The sequence below is a fragment of the Coenobita brevimanus genome, chromosome 111, assembly GCF_032717465.1.
Source record: "Coenobita brevimanus isolate Jiangsu-jjx chromosome 111, ASM3271746v2, whole genome shotgun sequence".
In the NCBI taxonomy this organism is placed as follows: Eukaryota; Metazoa; Arthropoda; class Malacostraca; order Decapoda; family Coenobitidae; genus Coenobita; species Coenobita brevimanus.
The window spans coordinates 17,173,689-17,192,680 of NC_137064.1; the positions used below are offsets into that span (position 1 = coordinate 17,173,689).

At 42.0% G+C, this 18,992-nt stretch overlaps 1 protein-coding gene across 1 annotated transcript in view; it reads right to left on the bottom strand.

Annotated features, from left to right (window-relative positions):
• The window catches only part of LOC145417827 (uncharacterized), a 165,266-nt gene that overhangs the window by 14,481 nt on the left and 131,793 nt on the right, over positions 1-18,992 (bottom strand). Inside the window, exons 4-5 of the mRNA XM_080286448.1 lie at positions 12,965-13,103; positions 4,861-4,872 (exon numbers count right to left, since the gene is read on the bottom strand). Coding sequence (XP_080142574.1) covers positions 4,861-4,872; positions 12,965-13,103 — 151 coding nt within the window. The remainder of the gene's footprint in view (positions 1-4,860; positions 4,873-12,964; positions 13,104-18,992) is intronic.

The following is an 18,992-nucleotide window of genomic DNA, read 5'->3' on the forward strand; positions in this document are numbered from 1 at the left end:
AGGCTGTATGAGGGTGTTGTGGTACAGACTGCGTTATATGCCACTGGGACATGGAGTATGGGTGTAGCAGAGAGTAAAAGTTTGAATGTAATGGAGATGATGTGTCTGAGCAGTATGTGTGGAGTGACGCATATGGATCGAGTGAGAAATGATGAAGTGCAAAGGAGAACTGCAGTTGTGCGGGAGATGGCTGATCGAGTTGAGCAGAGGCTGTTGGTTTGGGCATATGGAAAGAATGCATAATGAGCGATATGTGAAAAAGATAACTAGATTTGATGTGAGAGGTGTAAGGCTGAGAGGAAGACCACGAATAAGATGGATGGACAGTGTGAGGAGAGCATTGGATGCGAGAGGGATGTCTGTTGAACAAGGAAGAGTGACTGTGCATGATAGAAATGAATGGAGAGAAACTGTGAATGAATAAATGATGACGCAGCCCTGAGGGGATATTTTCCCGCATTTGGTCTGATCAGCTGATCAGGTCAGGTGTGGGTAAGGGGATGGGTCCATTATGATGCGTCTGGAGTAAACCAGCTCTGCTGTCGGGCCCTGCTGCGGATGCCATTGATTGCACTGCACAGTTGACCCTCGTGCGGTGTGGTGCAGTGAGGATCTGTCTCTTCTCCCCTAGTGGCTAAGATGCGAATGAATGTGTTTGAGTAGATGATTAAATTGGGAGTGTGTCGTCCTGTCTCGGCTACCTCCTTTTCCTTGGGGGAAGCAGCCTAGGTATATAGATAGATAGATAGATCTATATAGATAAGCAGATAGATAGGTTGATAGATAGATAGATAGATAGACAGATAGATGGATAGACAGACAGACATATAGATATGTTGTGCTACGGTAATTGGGAGGGGAGAATGAGCTCTGAAGAACAAGAAGTCAGGTGTGTTTATTAGGTTAGGGAAACAGGGGTTCGGAATGATGTACAGAAATGTGGAAAGTTAGATTCAAGTGGGCCGAGGGTAATGTGGGTTAAACAGCTACATTTGGGGAAAGCATGACTGAGCTAGATTAGAGATGTAACTGAGGGACACCAACAGCTGAGGGAGAGTGATAAAACATAAGTACTGATCGATATGTCTGGGAAAGTACTATATGAACAAATGTGTAAAGAGGAAGAGAAAGGACCAAAAATGACGGGTAGGTGGAAAGAGATGTTGCGATGACAGAGGGAGGAAAAATAAAAGTAGGTGTTGGTGTGTACTGGTGTGTGGCATGGAATATAATATCGACAGAATTACTGCGGTAGTAAGGTTACCAGATGTATGGATAAAAACTGTGTTCAGTGATGATGCATACTAGGAAAAACAATTTATCAATTAAAATAGGTTTATATGTGGAGTGGCGTCGTCAGTAATAACTTTAGTCAAATCCGTCCGTAGATAATAATGGCCTGTCTGTATAAGCCCTGCCCATATGTATCAATATTATATCAATCTCGTTTTCGCCTTCCAGTCACTTCATTCATACTCCTCTTAGTTATCTACTGTATAACTCCTAGCTAATTCCTTCAGACTGAAAATGTATTTTTTATTTTTCATTTGAAGCAGGCTACCACCAAACGATTTTATTCAACTTGAGAAAGTTTGCTTGTAGTGAAGGGGGTTTATGAAGGTAATATCTAAGCTCTCAGGTTCATAAATCTCTCCGAAGATGATTAAGCTTATCTGTTTTTGTTTGTGTTTTTTTATGCAAGGAAGAAGGAACCAAAGGCCAGAGCCCGTAAACTGTTCCTTCCAAAAAAAAAAAAAAAAACTATACAACAGAAAGCCAAATTCAAGATTCATGCATTTCGAGATGCCTGGACACACTGTGTTTGAGAGACTGGAGATCATAGGAAGTAGGAAATACGGACAGAGGGAGACAGTTCCAGAGTTGACCTGTTGCATAAATGAAGGCCTGGGAGTAACAGGTAACTCTTGCTTTAGAGAGCTGGACAGACAAGGGATGAGAGTTTGTTGCCAGACGGGTGCTTCGCGCCCGTCGTAATGGTGGAGGGGCGCTAGCAAACAGTTCAGAGAAGCAGTGACCATTGAAGTAGAAATAGAAAAGAAATAAAGATACAACAGTGCTATGAAGAGACGGAGGTTGAAGGGAGCCAGTAAGAGAAGGAGAGTTAATGAGTAGTACCAAAATATGCATAATGAAACATCAAGAATATGGGCCCCGAGCTGTCGATGCAAAGCTTCGCTGGGTATGCCTCCCCCAAGCCTTGCATATGAATTTGCCATACAACTTTCATGACCTTGCTGACCTAATCAGTTCATCCCACCACCACCATTTTGGCTGGGGTGATGGACTGAGTCAGATCACTTCTGATGGAGGTTTTGGGTGGGTGGGAAGGAAACCCACTGGAGCTGACAAGGTGAGGAAAACAAAAGGCTAAAGGTTGGGAGGAGGAGAGAGGAACGATGAGTTTGGGCCGAGATGGGGAAATAGAATGTCCTCCGACAGGTCATCCTCGGAAATCCCGTCAGGGATGGATAGTCTAGCCCTGTTTAAACCCCTGTCCACCCCTCCCCTCCCCTCCCCTCCCCTCCTCCCAGCTCTTTCCCTTCCCCCACCACCCATGCACATCACTCTCTCGTTTCTAACTGGTTAAGGGCACTCCCTACCGCCTCCCCCTAGCCACATTGCATAGAGAGAGAGAGAGAGAGAGAGAGAGAGAGAGAGAGAGAGATGTAAGCTTTATGTATACGCAATATGCAAGTAAATAGAGAAGAGGTGCTAGTGAGTCCCTAAACCAATGAAAATTCAAGCCACACACACACACACACACACACACACACACACACACACACACACACACACACACACACACACACACAGGAGAGAAAGAAAGAGGACAGAGGGAAGGTCAGTGATTCTTGGGCTGCTATCCCTGGGATGATGCATCTGTCCACATCCGTAGAGAGGAAGGAGAGGTGGAAGGAAGGAGGGAGGTGAGAAGAAAGTATGGTTGAAATGAGACTAAAGATAAACTAAGTCGACCTCCTATGACCTACCCTTGAAACATTGACCTTACTAACCTAATTAGTTCATCGTCTCTTCATACTGTACCATTGATAAAAGTTTGGTCGAAATCCGTCGAGGGGTTCAGGAGATATCATGCCCACACACATATGACCTTGCTCTTTGACCCCTTGATCTTGTTGACCTAATCAGTTCATCGTCCCTTCACATTCTATCACTGACAAAAGTATGGTCGAAATCTGACAAGATATCACGCCCACAATGATGAACTAAGTCGACCCTATATGATCTTGACCTTTGACTCCTTGATCTTCCTATCCTAATCAGTTCATCATCTCCTCATAGTGCATCACTGACAAAAGTTTGGTGGAAATCTGTTAATGTGTTCGGGAGATATCGCTCCCAGAAAAGTGTTACGGACACACAAACCCAAGCACCTATGCACGCCCGGACGGACAGACCAGTCACTAAATACATCCTTCACCACAGGAGGCCGGAGGCATAATAAGTCGTCGGGTTGAAGGGGTTAAAGGACAATTACCTCATTGAGAGTATATGGAATATTCAATCTGTATGTCACCAAATGATCCACCGTGACTGTGCACTCCTTACGGTTCTCCTCATTTGTTCAAATGTTTTCTCCATGTCACTGCACAGGCTGCCCGGAGATGACGGTTTAGCTTCTCTGACTACTCTGACCTGGCGACCATAAGAACTGTCTGCATTTTGCTGGTAGTCAGGCCTATGTCTACTACATCATTTAATGATTACGAGTGAGCGGGCGAAGCGAGCAAATGATGTTTATTCTCAATTACGTTCGGAAATGAGCGTCCCGGTCCGAGCGTGTCCGACCCTGCCCTAACCGAAGCGACTGTCATGCTAAGCTGAAACTAATAACTTTACTCCTACAGTATGCTAAGTATAGTTGAAATTCTTTCTGCATGTGATATATTATGCATGGTATTTTATTTCTGTGACATCTGTTCTGTATAAAGGAATATTATCGTGCCATAGGTAGAAATAAACTGATAAGAGCGACGTGCTGCAGAGCCTCCTAAACTGACATATGGCCCAGTAAAAGTGCTTTCCTGAGTGTTTCACATTCTTCTCTAAGTACTCGAAGTATGCATACATTGGGCAGTAACAATAACTTGACATTGCCGATTTTATCTTGGTATGTAAGATGAAATTCTCACTCAGCATACCAGTCTCTTTCATTGCTTTCTTTTTTCTTTCTTTTAACACATACTCTCTTCTCCCACCGTATACCTCATGAAGCAGTACCATCACACCTTTATTCAAGGACTCAGGCATCTCCCTTTGGCACATGCGAATCTAATCATCATCCTGGATTTGTTTATTTCCTTTCCTTCCCTTCCCATAACAATCTCTCTCCTCTCCTCTCTTGAGCTTCACTGATCACCGTACTTTCATTCTACTGGTCCCTCACCGTTCTCCTCTCTGTACCAACCGTTCCCAAGGCTGATATATAATAATTCCTTTCACTCGCCTCATTCACCTGGCGAGAGTAGTGCTTTCCCAGTTTCATACGTCTCCACCGGTCTTCCACTGACGCTTCAGCATCTGTATTGGCTACCACGCCACAAACTACAGCTGCTCCTGTCTGTATCTAACCTTCTCGTCGTACCAAATCAACTATTCTTGTCCCTCCATATGTCTCCCACATGATTATCATTTTTTTTTCTTTTCCAGCTTTCATGACTCATTTTCGTCATTCTTTCCACTCTTTTATTTATGAGTATTTATATGTTTCTTAAATGTCTTTCTACCTCTTCAGTACTTCTTAGTAACTGCCTACATATTTCTCTCTGCATCAATTTCGTTTCTCACCTCCTTACTCCACAAAGCAGTCTGCTTGACTCCCTTCTTCTGCTCCAAATTATCAAACATTAGCATGTCACCGAAGCTGTGTTTTTTAAGAATTCTCTGCACGTACAAACGGCATTAAAAATCCTTTTCTCAAGGAATTTAAAAATATATGTTTCATATTTGTCTGTTCAATATTTCCACAAAATCCCATGATTAGAAGCTGTCCTAGGTTACAACCCCCACCCTTCCCGTCGGCCTAGGGAGCAAATTCTGTGTACGAAAGCTGTATCACATATGTTGATTTACCCCAGTCTATCTCACAGTGCAGACCTATCGATGGCATGCAAGCAACCTCCCCTGCAAGGTCGTCCCGTGCAGTGAACCGATTTTCCTTCGCGGTTGACAGCGTCTCGCGACAGTGAAGCACGGAGAAAAGTGTGGAGGCTTAGTTCTCTATGAATGTCGCATTTGCGGCTCCACCCATTTAGCAGGGGTACCAAATCAGGTTCCATATCACCCTGTTATCAGGTTAAATGGTTACCACCTAGCGTTGCAAAGGATTTCCTTGGTTACAGGAAACCATTAGGCTAGTGACTACTGTGGAAAGAAGAGTAACAAAAAGAGACGGATAAAAAACAGGGGAGGGGAGAAGTAGGAAGAAAGGAGAGCAGACAGTTACAGAATGATAAAGGTTAGGAGGAGGTAGGCAGCGCTGCATCAGGTGCGTGGATGATTGTCACCACCATCTAACACCAGCAGTGTTACTGCACACTAATACCTCCTTTTATTAGCAAACCTTATTCCATATACAAGTTTTCTGAAGTCTGGTACAGAACTTTTCACACTGCTTTGTGGCTCGCTGCTAGAATCTGACAAAGGTGATTCTTCTCTTTATACTCTCTTATAAGTGGTTCCTGGACAGCCGACCAACAAACACAGGATCCTTGTGATCTCAGGTAATAGGGAATGGCCTTACTTTTTCTGTTAATGAGTAGTCAGCCTTTCTGTTTCACGTAGTTTGAGCACTAACCATTGTATCTCCACTACTGTACCGCCACCACTACTGAATAACAAAATACGCAGGTGCTTCTGCTCTCCCGAGTTCTCCCTGAATTCCGCTTCTTCTATACCGAGTTCTCCCTCATTCTGAACATGTAAAAAATTATTTATCTACACGGCAAGCTCACTATTTTACCATACTTCATTTTTCAAAACTTTATAATTTTTATCGAAAGATATACCGTACTAGAATTACAAAATCTTACATTCGGTTATCAATTTTTTTCGGGTACCTTGTCTGACAGGCAGGAATTCCCACAGTCTCGGCCCGACGTTTCCGAGGTTTATCTCGTCGAACACGCAGTCCTAGATCAGATTACTATCGTATCCTCGGTAAACGTGCTTTGAGGCAGTAGCGTGATAACCCCTTAAGTATTCACGCTCGCTCGCTTCGCTCAGTCGGTCAAGCAACGATATGATGAAGCACTTTCTATTTATGTAAGTGCTATAAAACTCTTGTTAGGCGATAGGTAGATGTACCACACTTGTTCTATTCTTTCCACCCTCCATTTATCCCAGAGCATGTGTCAAGGAGTTGAGAGAGAGAGAGAGAGAGAGAGAGAGAGAGAGAGAGAGAGAGAGAGAGAGCAAAGCTTTAGGAGAATATGTGCGAGCGGAAGTAAGGGAGAAGTGAGCAAGCGCGTAGTATACCATTAGAGAATGGCGGTGAAGGAGAGAGGGGAGGGAGGATGAACGATATAAAATACAGGGATGGCAAAGGAGGAAAGTTAGGGAGGGGTGGGAGGGGAAAGGAAACGGAGGGAAGGGCGAGAGAGGAATGATCTGTCAGAGGAAGTAGGATAAAATCCAATGAAGGAGGAATGGAAAAATGGAGAAAAAAAGAGATATGTAAAAAAGGATTATAATGGGAAGGCGGGTGGAAAATTACATTAGTCAACAACTATGCTGTCCGAAGGGTATTGATGGGTGCTCTGAGTATAATCCAAATATGAAATCAGATTTTTTCCTATCAGGCTTAGTTTTCTTGTGACGCCATGTTCTTACATTCGTCATTAGCATGATCACGGGATACAGAATTAATAGTATATTAATTTTTTAATATTGCGAGGAAATTTTTCTGTAAAATTAATCCAATCTATTCCTTTTGAGAGAAAGATATGATAATGCTGGCAAGATAAATTTGGTCAGAGCAGCAGACTGTGCAGATGGAGACATGCTTAGATCTGTGTGTAGAGCACCTCCTAGGACTCGCGCACGTTTGCGGCTGTGGTGTGGCCCGCACCTGTGTACAGTGTTGCCACGTTTTCTATACCGTTATCTCTCTCTCTCTCTCTCTCTCTCTCTCTCCTGGCGGGAAATGTGAGCCACCCTGAGTACTTTTGATTCTTTTATATGTTATTTATAATTGTGCTTTCATTTGTTAATTTGGTTTTGTTATATTTAGTAGTAGATGGAGTGTCAAAGTTACTGTCTGCTGAGAGGTTTGTTACGTTACTGATTCATACACCCCGACGTAGTGGGGTGTGGGTGTAGGTGTGGGTGGGAGTGTGGATGTGGGTTTGTTGGGGTGGTGGTCCAGGGGGGAGGGGAAGTGTGAAGGGGGATTTGACCTGAGACACCCAGGAGGAATTAAGAAGGGAGGGAAGGGGAAGGGGGGGCTGGATTCACCTACCACGTGGTCAGTATTAGAAGAGAGAGAGAGAGAGAGAGAGAGAGAGAGAGAGAGAGAGAGAGAGAGAGAGAGAAAAAAATTACGTGTATAGATATATGTGCATCAATAGGAACAATGTATATCAGTGTGTGCAGTATGTACAAAGGAACAAATGAATACAAAGAAGGCAGTGACAGACCTCTCTCTCTCTCTCTCTCTCTCTCCTGGCGGGAAATGTGAGCCACCCTGAGTACTTTTGATTCTTTTATAAGTTATTTATAATTGTGCTTTCATTTGTTAATTTGGTTTTGTTATATTTAGTGATGCCGACAATGCATTCAATGCATGCCCCTCTCCTGCCTCTCTCTCTCTCTCTCTCTCTCTCTCTCTCTCTCTCTCTTTCTCTCTTTCTGTAGGGAAGCTATCTGTCAAGGCCACCGACTGGGTGTGGAAGTGTTGCCGCTCGAGAGTGAATATTTTTTTTTTTTTTACTTCGGTATTGGCATATGCCTACTATTTTGTCCTACATATTAGCTTATGATTATAAATGTGATTATTCCTCGCCCTTAAAATTATGGTAAAAGCCAGTAAATGTGAGCATTTTTCTCAAGCAACACCTGTACAAGCTATGGTTGGGTATACGAAGGGGTACGTACTTTATTTTAGGCCAGATTGGGTGTGTAAGTGTTGCCACTCACAAGAATTACATGAATTATTTCTTTTACTTTGGATATTGGCATATTTCTTCTTTTTTCAGGCTCATTATCTTATATCCATAACTGTGATATTATTACCCACCCTAAAACTACGCTAAAAACCATTAAAAGTGACTACAATATCTTTTAGCAACACTGTACAATATGTATGCCATGTTTCTGTGTTACTGTATAAATATTTTATGCATAATAAGATTACTGTTGATTCATCCATCAAAATACACAAGTGTAAGTTTTATTCATCTGAATTTATCGAATTTGTGATGCCTTGTACATAAATAGCTTCCGTTTCACATCGCAAGTTGGGGAAACGCGGCACCATTGTACACAGGTGCGGGCCACGCCACAGATGCAAACGGGCGCGAGTCCGACTTGTTTTTTTTTTTTTTTTTTATAGTCAGTCAACTTGTAGGTGGCACAGTGTTAACAGCCAGTGTGTGTTGCTTCATTCTTAAGTATTATTACTTCTCCCAGACGGAGTCAGGCGAGGTATTGTTTTTGGTCGAGTTTGTCTGTTTGTTTGCTAGCAACATTACGGAAAAACAGCTGAATGAAATTACATGAAACTTTCAGGATATGTGGGCATTGGTCCCAAAGAAAGTGAGTATATTGTAGAGGTAACCGAGTAACCGTGAAAGGTCAAAATCAAGGTCACGGATTATCAGAGGGCTATAACTTGAAACCGGTTGAAGAACTATTGTGAGCATACAGAAACTCGTACTATAGGTTTTCATTTGGCACCAAGACCTAGAGGGACCTTGAAAGGTTAAACTCAAGGTCACCGATATTCAGGGGGCTCTAACTCGAAACTGAATGAAGATAAGAGATACATATTATTATCAACATATTGGAAGTCCCATAAAGGTTTTTAATTGGCACAATGACCTTTGACCATAAGTAACCTTGAAAGGTCAAACTCAAGGTCACGGATATTCAGGGGGCTATAACTAGAAAATTTGTTGAAGATAGATATTTACTGTTATCAGGATATACGAAGTCTTCACATGGGCTTTTATTTAGCACCATGACCTTTGACCTTGAGTGACCTTGAAAAATCAAATGCAAGATCACGGATTTTCAGAGAGCATATCTTGAAAACATTTGCGCCATTACCTTAGACCTAGTGTACCATTCATTCATTCATTCATTCATTGCCAGACGCCATGTATCCCAGACGAGATGGCCAAGGGCTTAGAGTTAATTGTTTTACAGGGAGGGGCACTAATCCTCCACCAACCCCACTTGTGTACCATACTGACACTAAATGGCAGTATCAACTCAGTATTTAACAGCAATAAACCAACTGCTGTCGTGTGAGGTTTCTTGTGCCTGGCACCACTTGTTTCGTTTTATTTTACATCAGTGTTTACATCAGTTCCTTGTGTTATGTATGTGGTAAGCTAACTTTTAAATCCCAGAAACGGAACTTTACACCATTCATAAAAAAATACAATGAACTTTATTTCGGATATAAAGTGGATGATCAAGACAAGAGTTTGGCCCCTCACATTTGGTGTGTGGCGTATGCAAGACTAGTCACAGGATGGCTAAACGGTTCACGTCACATGCCATCTGTTGTTTCAGTGATTTGGTGGGAACCCTACTATCTCACAACAGACTGCTATTTTTACCTTGTAAGTATACCCCAATCTACTACCTGCAATGAGACCAGTTTCCCGCAGAGCTGAACTTCCAATACTAAGTCCTCCAAAGCATCTAACTTTAAGTGATCAGAAATCAAATGACGCTGGAGCATATCACGGGGAAAAAGATGAAGAAATTAGTGATTCAACATTCCTGATTATCTGTCCTTCCAATGCAAAACATTTACTGTTACAAGGAGATGTGAATGACCTTGTTCGTGACTTGGATTTATCTACGAAGTAGGCTGAACTTTTAGGTTCAAGATTAAAGGGTTGGAATCTACTGCACCGTGATACTTAAGTTTTTTTTTTTTTTTTTTTTTCTTCCACGGCCGCCATGATGATTTTAAAAATTCATCTCTCAAGAGGATGAACTTGTGCTTTGTAATGATGTAAATTCAGTCATGACGGCTCTCGGTCACAAACACGGAGTGGGTGAGTGGCGCTTGTTCACTGACTCCTCAAAAGTCAGCTTAAAAGCGATCCTTCTTCATAACGAAAATATATTTCCTTCTATACCTATTACACGTGCTGCAAACATGAAAAATCATACGACAACATGAAGCTGCACTTAGAAAAAGCTTAATATAAAAAATATGCGTGGAATATCTGTGAAGATCTAAAAGTCATTGCACTTTTGCTACGGTTGCCGTCAAGTTACACAAAGTACTGTTGTTTTTCATGTGAGTGAGACAGTGGGGACAAGCAAAAATACCACATCCAGAAGGATTGGCCAAAACGTACCTCACTCTTTCCAGGCAAGAAAAAATTGTGAACAGCCAACCTGTTGACACTGAGAAAGTGTACATTCCTCCTTTGCACATCAAGCTTGGACTTACGAGAAACTTTGTTAAAGTGATGAATAAAATGCAAACTGGATTCATATACTTTGGAAGTAAGTTTCCCAAGATCTGTGATGCCAAGATTAAAGAAGGTATTTTTGTAGGCTGTCAGATCAGAGCATTGTTAAGAGGCGTGAGACTGGAAGGAGCGTTGAATGAAATTGAGAAAGCTGCGTGGCAGAGTTTCAAAAGTGTCTGCAAAAACTTTTTGGGAACTCATATGGCCAAAAACTATCCTGAAATAGTGGCTGAATTTCTTAAGTCTTACCAAGCGATGGGGTGCAATATGTCATTTAATGATTCATTTTTTGGAATCTCATTTAGACTTTTTTTCCAGGAAACCTGGGTGCGGTGAGCGATGAACGCGGTGAGCGATGAACGCGGTGAGCGTTTTTACCTGGACATTTCTAACATGGAAATGTGTTACCAAAGCACCTGGAGCCCCAGTAATCTGGCTGACTACTGCTGGACTCTTAAGAGAGATATTCTTGAGGCAAAATACCACAGGAAATTAAACAAAGATACTTTTTAAAGTACAAGTTTGTTGTTCTTAATAAGTTTGTAAATTTATGGGTTTTTGAAAATTAAACTGCATGTCATTCAAAAACCTTACCTTATTGAGAAATTTAAAAACATCTGAATTCAGCAGAAAAAATACTATTAGAATCAGGTATTTCATCCATTGTTATTTAAGAGGGGTATGAGGAAGGGAGGGAGGGGGGGATCGTGTGAGGGAGGGAGAGAAGGAAGGGAGGATCGTGTGAGGGAGGGAGAGAGGGAAAGACGGACAGTGGATGGGAGTTAGGGAAGGAGGGAGGGATAACATACGGTGAGGATGAGAGGGAGGGAAAGAGGGAGTGATGATTTGAAAGAGGGAGAATGGGAGTGAGGGAGAGTTATGGTTCGAAAGAGGGAGGATGGGACATGGGAGGGAGTGAGGGAGAGATCTGTAAAGAAGGAAGGAGCAGTGGCGCAGCGGTGGGATTTAAGAATAGTGTGAGGAATGGAGGGGGGATGGGATGGTGTGAGGGAGGAATTGAGTGAATGAGGGCGTGAGGGTGTAAGGGAAGTAATGAGGAAAGGGGGAAGAGATGATGTAAAGGAGAGAGATGGTGTGAGGGTGGAAGAGGTGTTGGTGTGTAGTAGGAAAGTAAAGAGGGAGGGAGGAATGGTGTGATGGAGTCAGGTAAATGAGGGATAGAAGGTAAGAAGTAAGCAAGAGAATAGTGAGTCAGTGAGAGGGATTATATGAGGTAGTTAATGGAGGGAGGCAGGAAGGGAGCGAGGGTGTGAAAAGGAAGGGAGCAAGGGAGTGGGTGAGAAGGGAGTGAGAGAGTGGTCAGGATGCAAGTGAGGAAGTGTGTGGGAAGAGAGTTAGTGAGTGGAAAAGCAGGGAGGGAGTGCAGAGAGAAGGAGTGAGCAGGAAAGTAGTGAGTGAGTGGGCAGTAATACTGTAGAGTGAGGGTAGCCATTAAGTCTTTTTTCTAACGGGATTAGTCAAAAGTCAAGGCAGTTGGTCTTCGTAAGGAAGAGAGCTTCCTCTGTGTTATTAAGGTTTGAGTCGAATGAAAATAGTCGTACTCTCATAAACAGGGTTTGGTACTTAAATAAAATCCTATAAATGATCATACCAAATGAGACAGTGGTAACCTAGTGTTTGATACTTTTTTCACATAAGTAGCATCGCCCAGTAGTTAGGACAACGGTCTAAGTGAGTCAGTTGACTCTTTATCCTTTTCTCTTCGACTTCTTGGTCTTTCTCACCTCCTTCCAATCACCCTCCCAACTACCACACACATACATACTCCTGGTTAGTCCCTCAACCACCATTCCTTCACTATGGCCAAATCACTTTCTCCACTACACCATCTTCTTTATCATATTGTTTATGACACTGTTTTATTTCTGCTTCTATCCTTCCATGTTATTCAACAGGCACTTATGAGGTATCCCTGTATTATCCCATCTTAATAGATACTTCATTCTTTGTTGAAGATTTTTACACTAAACATAAAAGCCTGTGACGAAGTATTTGTTTTCTTAAATTAGAGGTAAATACTACGAGTTTTTTGCTCTTTTTCACTGCAAATAAAAGTACCGGTACTCACTGACGGGGAAGAGTTTCCATCAGCTAAATAGTATAATTTAATGTAGCAAAAAAAAAAAAAAAAAAAAAAAAAAGCAAAACAAATGAGTTCACTGTTCTCACTGTGTTTGACGATATTTAAATCAGTGAAGTCCTTTCCTGATACTTTTTCCTACTGTGCACAATTGGACTCCTACCTCCCCCAACCAAAGCCGGTGTCGCAGCCGGTGCTGCCTCATGACTCACCTGCTTTCTCTGCGGCGCAGTGTGACCGGCCATGATCCCCTCGGGCAGCGCCGCCAGCAGATTATTGAAGTCCTCACGGATGGCGGACACCTGTTGGGAAAGGCATTCCGTCAGATTCACCACTACCGTACCCTGTTACTCAACGGACCGTAGTTAGACGAAGAACAATGCATTTCTTGGGTAAAGTTGAGACAACTACAGCTATTGGCGTGAGTTTCAAAGTTTATATAAGAATCACAATAATAAAGTTCGGAGACAACTGGTGATCATATTCCACATGAGAGAGCCCTTATGGTCCGACTGGTATGTGTCGATTGTCCTGTGCTGCCAGGCTGGGGTAGGCCACATCTAGAGAGGCAGATGGCTTGAAACACGACGCTGGAGGCTGTTCGGCCAGCACGCGAGTTTTAACAAGAACGGTTAAAACCGTCTTCACACTCACACTTCCACCGAATACTGACGCCACTCACATCTCACTGCATTCAGCACAAACTTCACACTCCCACGATATTCTCTCTCTCTCTCTCTCTCTCTCTCTCTCATACACACACACACACACACACACACACACACGCCTGTCCTTCATTCCACACTTCACTTCATCCACGCTCACCTCACACATCTCAGTCATATGCCGTAAAATATCTTACTTGCATGTACATCTTGCAAACAACTCATATTTATATTATTTTTGTTGTGAGTTCCACGAATAGACAACTACGAGATAAATCTATGTTTCCTAATTTTTCTTTTTGAACATATTATTTCTGCTAAATATTTAACAAACATAGGCTACATGGGCCAGGTCATCAGGCCCAAGCGTAACTCAAGTTGATATGTGCTTAAAGCGAGGGTGAGGGTTGGTCTATAGGGCAGCCGAGTGAAGGTATGCAAAGAAATATGCGAGAAAAAAAATACAGTAAAACACTGTATACACACACACACACACACACACACACACACACACACACACACACACACACCACTGAATCACCAGTAACTTCGTCAGGGATGGTATTGCATCCCAAGTAGCCTATTCCCTTCCACCACCTTGATCTGGACGGAGACGAAGATGATTCTGCTGCTGAGAGACAGATGGCTTTGACTGGGACGTCTTATTGTTTGCAAGTTGCTTTGTAGGCTATATCGCTGAATGTATGCAGGAATGTGGAGCAGAAGAAGTACTATTAACACTAAATCTGAAGCTTAATAGCGTCTGGGAATGAGAGTTCATAGTTTCCTTACACTCTCCGTTGAAGTGTGATGGCGACACCCGAACACCCAAACCGACAAGGCAGCTTAGCCCCAGCCTTGACCGCCTCCCGTCCCGCCTCTGTGACCAGCCAGGCAGCTGCTCAAAGAAAATTTCTCTCTCTGAATGGTTTTAAAACTGTTCCTGTATTCGCCTTTAGAAAATCCACCGCTAAGCTGCTCAAAAGAGAAGTCAAAGTGAAAGGCTCCAAGAATGCGTGAATGAATTCCTTAAAAGACACAATATTGGTGAATTATACAACTACAGCATAGTGTAACTGTTGCAAAAAACGAATTATTAAAGAAAAAATCCCTGAGGTGTGTCTCAGCGGTTCCCACAAAATCCCTGAAGAATCATGACATAAACCCCAATAAAGACGTAGACTTCTTACAAACATGTTTTTCGTACAAGTACCTCTGTCATCTGGTTACATTTAACATCTATATTCCGATTAAGCCTTTTATATTTTATTCTTATTATCTCCAGATTTTATTCAACTTAATAAAGACTAAACGAACTGAAGGAATTAACATATCATTATTAACTCCTTTCCTAATATGCATCTCTCCTACGCTGGGTAATGTTGTCTGGAAGTCACAAAGAACGAGTCAGAAAAAATTATTGCATACTTAAGCTGTTGTATTCTCATAAGGTAAACACACACACACACACACACACACACACACACACATATATATATATATATATATATATATATATATATATATGTGTGTGTGTGTGTGTGTGTGTGTGTGTGTGTGTGTGTGTGTGTGCGTGTGTGCGTGTGTGTGTGTGTATGTATATCCATCCATCATCAAATCCAGTGTTTCCCCATGAGTAGCGTAGGAGACCGGGGCTAGGCAAGTTGGTCCTGACATTTAAGATGAAAGTGACCAGCCTCACTCATCCCTGAGTGGTATTACGTGAGCAATAAACCCCAACCAACCCTTGGATATAAACCTGTACAGGCTTAATCCGACTGGAGCGCCTTAATTGCCCACTAAACCACCAGGCGCCTTAATTTGGTTATATAGTTACCACTCTGCGTAGTAAATAGTTTCCTGGTGTACAGGAAACCATTTGGCTTGTCAGTCACTGTAGAGTCACCCGTAGACAGAAGGAAGAAGAAAGAATGACGGAAGAAAGAAGAGGCAGTATGGAAAGAAGGAAGGAAGAGAGACACGGGCAGGCACCCGAGAGTAGCATCGATTGAGTGGATGGTGAGCGGCCCCACCAACCATACATATATATATATTGGCTGAGAATCTGGCAGTGCTCTTTTCACACAAAACGTGTCCTACCACTGAATATTATATAGCGACTAAAACGTGTTCTACCGTGAAAAATACTATTCTGTTCCATTTCATCTCCAAAAATAATCCCTGGAAGAGGTCTATACTACGCTAGATTCCAAAAAAAATGTCCCGACCGTTTTGGTGCAACATTACATGCGTCAATACCTGTTGTTTAGAATATGACCAGAGTGTCTCACTATATCGCACTTGGACAATTGATATTACACAACCGTCACTGACTTACTAGAAATTTATGGCCTAATAAGGTGAAACTATGATGGCACTGCCTTCCAACACTCCCTTAATATACACGTGGCAAAAACACGAAATATTTCTTGCACTGTTGTTTAATATCGTAATTTTTATCATATTATTCGTAGGGAATGAGAACAAGTGTGCTTTAAAGTACTGTCTGACTGCGATTGTTGTAATATTTCTCGCCTAAAAAGTCTGGATGTGGACTTTTACAGTACCATATCGTTACCACAGACATATCAAACTGGATCACACAGTCAGTGCGACATGCTAGTGAAAAAATAAATGAACTGCAGGATACAAGACTTCTATACCAGTGTTTTTTAAAGACCAAGGCAATGGCAAGAAAGAAGTGGTTTGAGTACAAGTTGGCTATCCGTGTTATTGGCCGATTCAGAGGAGACCAGAACCTCATCAGAATTATTATAGATGGCTGTATGAGTGCCAAGAAAAAGCTGGTGTTGCAGAACACAGTGAGATAAAGTTTCGCCAAGTAGTACTGGTGAAGAGTTTTCACAGTACGGCAGGAACAGTCGGGGAGGCAAACTACTACGCAAGTTGTACTCTATATCAAAGGCAAAGATAATCTCTCCCGTCTTCCATGCAAGGTCTGTGCTTACGCTTGCGCATGTACATGAAAGTGTAGATGTGCTTGTAACCTTGAATAAGCAAAAAGTATGCAATTTTATTTCTCGTACGTTGTTGTAAGTGGAACGAATTAGTGCGCATTTCTGTGAAATTATTGTACATCCGTTCTTGTACATATATTAAACAGAGCACTGGTGTTGGGGGAGGTTTCTTGCTGTGACTCCACAGAGAAACAGTATAGGTGAGCTCTATTATTGTGACGTATCAGGAGGACGATATTATCTACAGATAGTGACTATAGTCGCGGGGCACGACTCTGAGGTTGTCATTATCGTACCCTGGCAACTTACCTTTCAACAGTGCGTCCGATTCCGTATCATATTATACATCAATCATGTTATTATACTGTACACGAATATATTATACAAGAATATTATCATACACGAACGTATTATACACGAATCACAAGAGTAGCATATAATACACGAAATCGGACGCACAGTTGAAGGTAGGTTGCCAAGGCACGATAATGTCAACTGCAGAGTCGCGCGCCGCGACTGTAGTGTAGAGTATCGTACAGTTCTGTTCGGTGAGACTATGTCTTGGTTACACACCCCACTGAGAGCCATGGCCTAATAGAATGAGTAGAACTAGATATATTCAAAGGTTAATAAATGGGGAGAGGGAAGCCCGTGATTCTGATCTGTGATCTTTGCGTCTATGAGCCAACAGGTGGAGGACGGTATGGTAGGCACTTTTCCAATAATACCCCACCCACAGCAGCCCTGGGACCCAATTGGATATGACTATACGCCATCATCTGCCTGACTCAAGAATATCAGGACACTTAGTATTCCGTCCAAAGCAAAACATCGCATACGTATACTGCATAAAGCTGTGGTACTGAAGAATAACATTAGAAGCAAATAGTACTACTAAACGTTAACAAAGGAAACATAAAATTATACGAAAACATCTAAAACCAGAGCTCGAAGAAGAATGAATAACTCACAAATAGTACATATAACTAAGGGTGCAAGCTCTGCTCAGTGTACTGGAAGAAACAACCTACTCTGCTCCGTTATCATGCCACCCAGCTCCCTGCCTCACCTAACCTCTGCTTTAAAGACCGAATGATTTTCTGTCACACTGAATTTAATTTCCTCTCTCCCTCACTCTCTCTCATATATATATATATATATATATATATATATATATATATATATATATATATATATGCTGTATATACAGAGGAAAGGTGAAGCAGGGAGAGAGGTAACGAGACAGTGGAGCAGTGGCTTTCGTCATTTATTATAAAAAGAAAACTTCCAGTCTGCTTTTGAAAATCAATCCGATGAAATAAGCATCGAACCTGTAGAGGAGTCGTCTTGCGTATGAATATAACTGCAAATTCACACGTAGGATATTCAACCACTAAGCTTAGCTGAAGAATAAAACCTCACCTGCGGAACAGTACCCCTACAACACATACAAGACACTGCCGCAATACCTTTCTGACCAAACAAATGATGAAAGAGAACACACAGGTCATCCGGCTCCAGATACGAGACATCTACAATTATTAGAAGCCATCCACATCAAGGATATGGCCCCCAGGATGATCCTACAGACAAAAGAATTCGCAGTCATCCCATAATCCCAACCTCTTCCTCCCCATACGAAATCTGGGGCGGAGTGATGACATCACTTATATTTCCCCGACTCCCACTTGTTGATCACAATATCCTTCTTTTCCTCCGCATAGTCTCCCTCTCACCTTATTTCCTTTTGGTTGTATACCTGATTCCCTGATCCACATAACGTGCACATTTACCCATTCTTTGTGCCATTACTCTCAGTCACTTGGTAATCTACATGGTATGCGAAACGTCGTGAATACAAGAAATAACCTTCTCTGCGTGTTTTATTAATGCCTTCTGGAAGAAGCATGGTTCAGTAGTACGTAGTAAACCAGAAGCAGAAGTCTGCCATTACGAAATTTTAAAGCATTTCGAAGATTATAGACGCAGAAGGTCTCTCTCTCTCTCTCTCTCTCTCTCTCTCTCTCTCTATTTATATATATATATATGTGTGTGTGTGTGTGTGTGTGTGTGTGTGTGTGTGTGTGTGTGTGTGTGTTAGATACATTACGGACACAGAATGTTGTAGTCAACTGATTTTTTTTTTTTTTTCGTTAATTTAAGTAAAGTCGAATAAAAAAATATTAAACATTTCAGTGGTGTTTTGCGCCGTGATCAACTCCAATACACTGATTTCCTGTACTAACACAGTTGCCAGATTTACACCGGAAGAACATTGAGTTCGTTACTCAAATTAGTCGGATCCTTAAGAGCGCCACTGTATTCACATATCCTAAAGTTGAAAGACAGTGGCATACTGTCCTTCGCTATGGAGATTTTTTTTATTGACTTTATGCTTAACATTAGACGTTTATATTCGAATTGGGAAAGATCTTTTAAGGGGAAGAAGTTGGAAACAGCCTTCATATATTACTGAAACCTTCAGACAATTGCAGCAAACATAGGAGAGAGAATGAATTAAGACGATAGAGCCCCAGTTAATCTTTTG